This window comes from Lactuca serriola, chromosome 5 (genome assembly GCF_051521515.1).
Source record: "Lactuca serriola cultivar US96UC23 chromosome 5, Lser_US96UC23_V15, whole genome shotgun sequence".
NCBI lineage: Eukaryota > Viridiplantae > Streptophyta > Magnoliopsida > Asterales > Asteraceae > Lactuca > Lactuca serriola.
The window spans coordinates 97,056,550-97,058,879 of record NC_136412.1 but is presented as its reverse complement, the minus strand read 5'-3'; the positions used below and the strand labels follow the sequence as shown (position 1 = coordinate 97,058,879).

General features: G+C 34.4%; 1 protein-coding gene across 1 annotated transcript; it reads left to right on the top strand.

The window, feature by feature from the left end:
* Nucleotides 1-926: 926 nt before the first annotated feature.
* LOC145051136 (Heavy metal transport/detoxification superfamily protein) lies at nucleotides 927-1,838 on the top strand. Its single transcript, XM_078999266.1, has 2 exons — nucleotides 927-1,123; nucleotides 1,249-1,838. The coding sequence occupies exons 1-2, from the start codon at nucleotides 964-966 to the stop codon at nucleotides 1,551-1,553; spliced, it is 465 nt and encodes a 154-aa protein (XP_078855392.1). The 5' UTR covers nucleotides 927-963; the 3' UTR covers nucleotides 1,554-1,838.
* The last annotated feature ends 492 nt before the right edge of the window (nucleotides 1,839-2,330 follow it).

The window sequence follows — 2,330 nt, the reverse complement described above, 5'->3', positions numbered from 1 at the left end:
TACATGATAATAATAATAATTTATCGATCAAATATCATATATCTTTGTGGTAAAGCAAATAAATAATAGTACGTGATGGCTACATCCTAGGAGCATAGGTGCATGGTGCACCTCCACCGTTGGTTCATTTGTGTACCCTCACCCACCAAAACGTGAGAACAACTCTTATCTCTATTATTGATGTTTATATTCCACTGTTTGGGCCACCCTGACACCTCAAATCCGCCAAAGTTGTTAGGGTTCCAAAATTAGACTCATGATTGACTTCCAAAAGTCAAAATTATTCTTGTTTTGCTATCTTAAAATTGCTACGAATTACTTTTTTTTTCGATGAAATTTGGAACCCTGTTCGGTTTTATGGTAAATGGTATGCCACAGTGTAATATTATTCAAAAATGCTCAGTATTTTGAAAGAATTCACGTTTTGAAGATCGCTAAGTTTGACTATTTGGAATTAGATAGGTGATGTGTTGGAATTGGTTTGGTTTGCAACATAAACAAAGATACAACGCACATGCAGGAGGATACTGGATACTCTCTCCGCACCTTCCTTTTGGACTATTCTACAAAAAGTTGTAACATTATCTTAAAAATCAGTAATTTTGATCGATTCAAAAGCATTATATTTAACCGATATTTAGGTCAACCATGATTGAACTTTATTAACTTGTAACCGATACCAAAAACATCCTATGTAATAATATGATTATAAATATTTAATTATTAGTCAAACAACATGCATATTTACTATGTCATTCCCTAAATTACTCTTAAAAGTAAATAACATTCAACAATAATCGAACGTCAGAATCGTTGTTATTTCCTGAAGCATCTTCACCCGACCCCTTCGATTTTTAAAAGACAACTGTTTGACACATGGTTGTTAAGGGTCCCACCAACTTCTGATAAATAAGTAGCGATCGATTACTTACTTACCCACCATTCACAAGAAGAAAAAAAGAAATGGGAGTTGCAGGAACATTGGAGTACATATCCGACTTGATGAGCAGTGGTCATAAACAGAAAAAGAAGAAGCAGCAGCTACAGACAGTCGATCTGAAGGTCCGAATGGATTGTGATGGTTGTGAGCTTAAGGTCAAGAAAGCTCTCTCTTCTCTTTCTGGTACGTACCCATTTTACATTACGTATTTTCTAGTAATTTTCAGATGTTTAAAATCCTTAGTCGGATCCTACATGCAATGTCTACCGAATCTTTAATACAAATTTGGTTGTGGTTTGGTGATACAGGTGTGAAGAAGGTTGAAATAAACAGGAAACAACAGAAGGTGACAGTGAGTGGCTATGTAGAAGCAAACAAGGTACTGAAAAAGGCCAAGTCAACTGGTAAAAAATCAGAGATTTGGCCATATGTGCCCTACAATCTTGTGGCACAGCCCTACGCTGCTCAAGTATATGACAAGAAAGCACCTCCTGGTTATGTCAGAAAGGTAGACACCACTGGTTCAGTTGGTGTTACCAGATACGAAGACCCTTCCTACTCTTACATCACCTTGTTCAGTGATGATAACCCTAATGCATGTTCGGTTATGTAAGTACATAACTAAGGTTGTCAAGACGGTATCGTTTTGAAGCCTTTTTTGAGTAACCCACGTATAGCCTACGGTTATGAATGTATGATGGGGTTGCTGGGGTTTGAGAAACGTATAAAGCCGGTGGATGTATGTTTGAAGGAACCTCTAGTAATTAACATGCTATCTCTTGCCAAAAGTATTTCTTTTTATATTGTAGTACTAAATAAAATGTTCTTTCTAACAATCTGATGTTAAATATATCTATTGGATAACTAAATATTAATGTGGAGATCGGTTTTGGTTTAATGGTGTTATTTGGTTGAAAAAAGACTAAAAATTGGCTCTTAGTAAAACAATTATCTTACTTCTTATCAATGGTAAATCGACCATGATCATGTATCATTTTTTGCTGTTCAGTACAAAAAATAAGGTATTTTCGGCAATTATTTTCGATCGTAAAGACACCAAAAAATCGCCGCTAAAAGTATTACTGGCGACAACCGTTATTAAGTCACCATTAATAATACGTCGCTAAAGTGTATTTGTCGCCGGTAATTCGTGTCGCCGCTAATAGACATAGTCTTATTATTATTTTTTTTTTTAAATAATTCTGCTAAAATGAAATAATAAAATTACATAAATTGCATAAAATGCATAATCCACATTGTCAATGTAAAATACTTGATAAAAGTTGATAACATACTTATTACAAATCTAAGGATAGAGTATTAATTTAGTCATTAACAATCGTACAATATACTAAACATAAACTAACTAATCATCATCGTTGTCTTCATG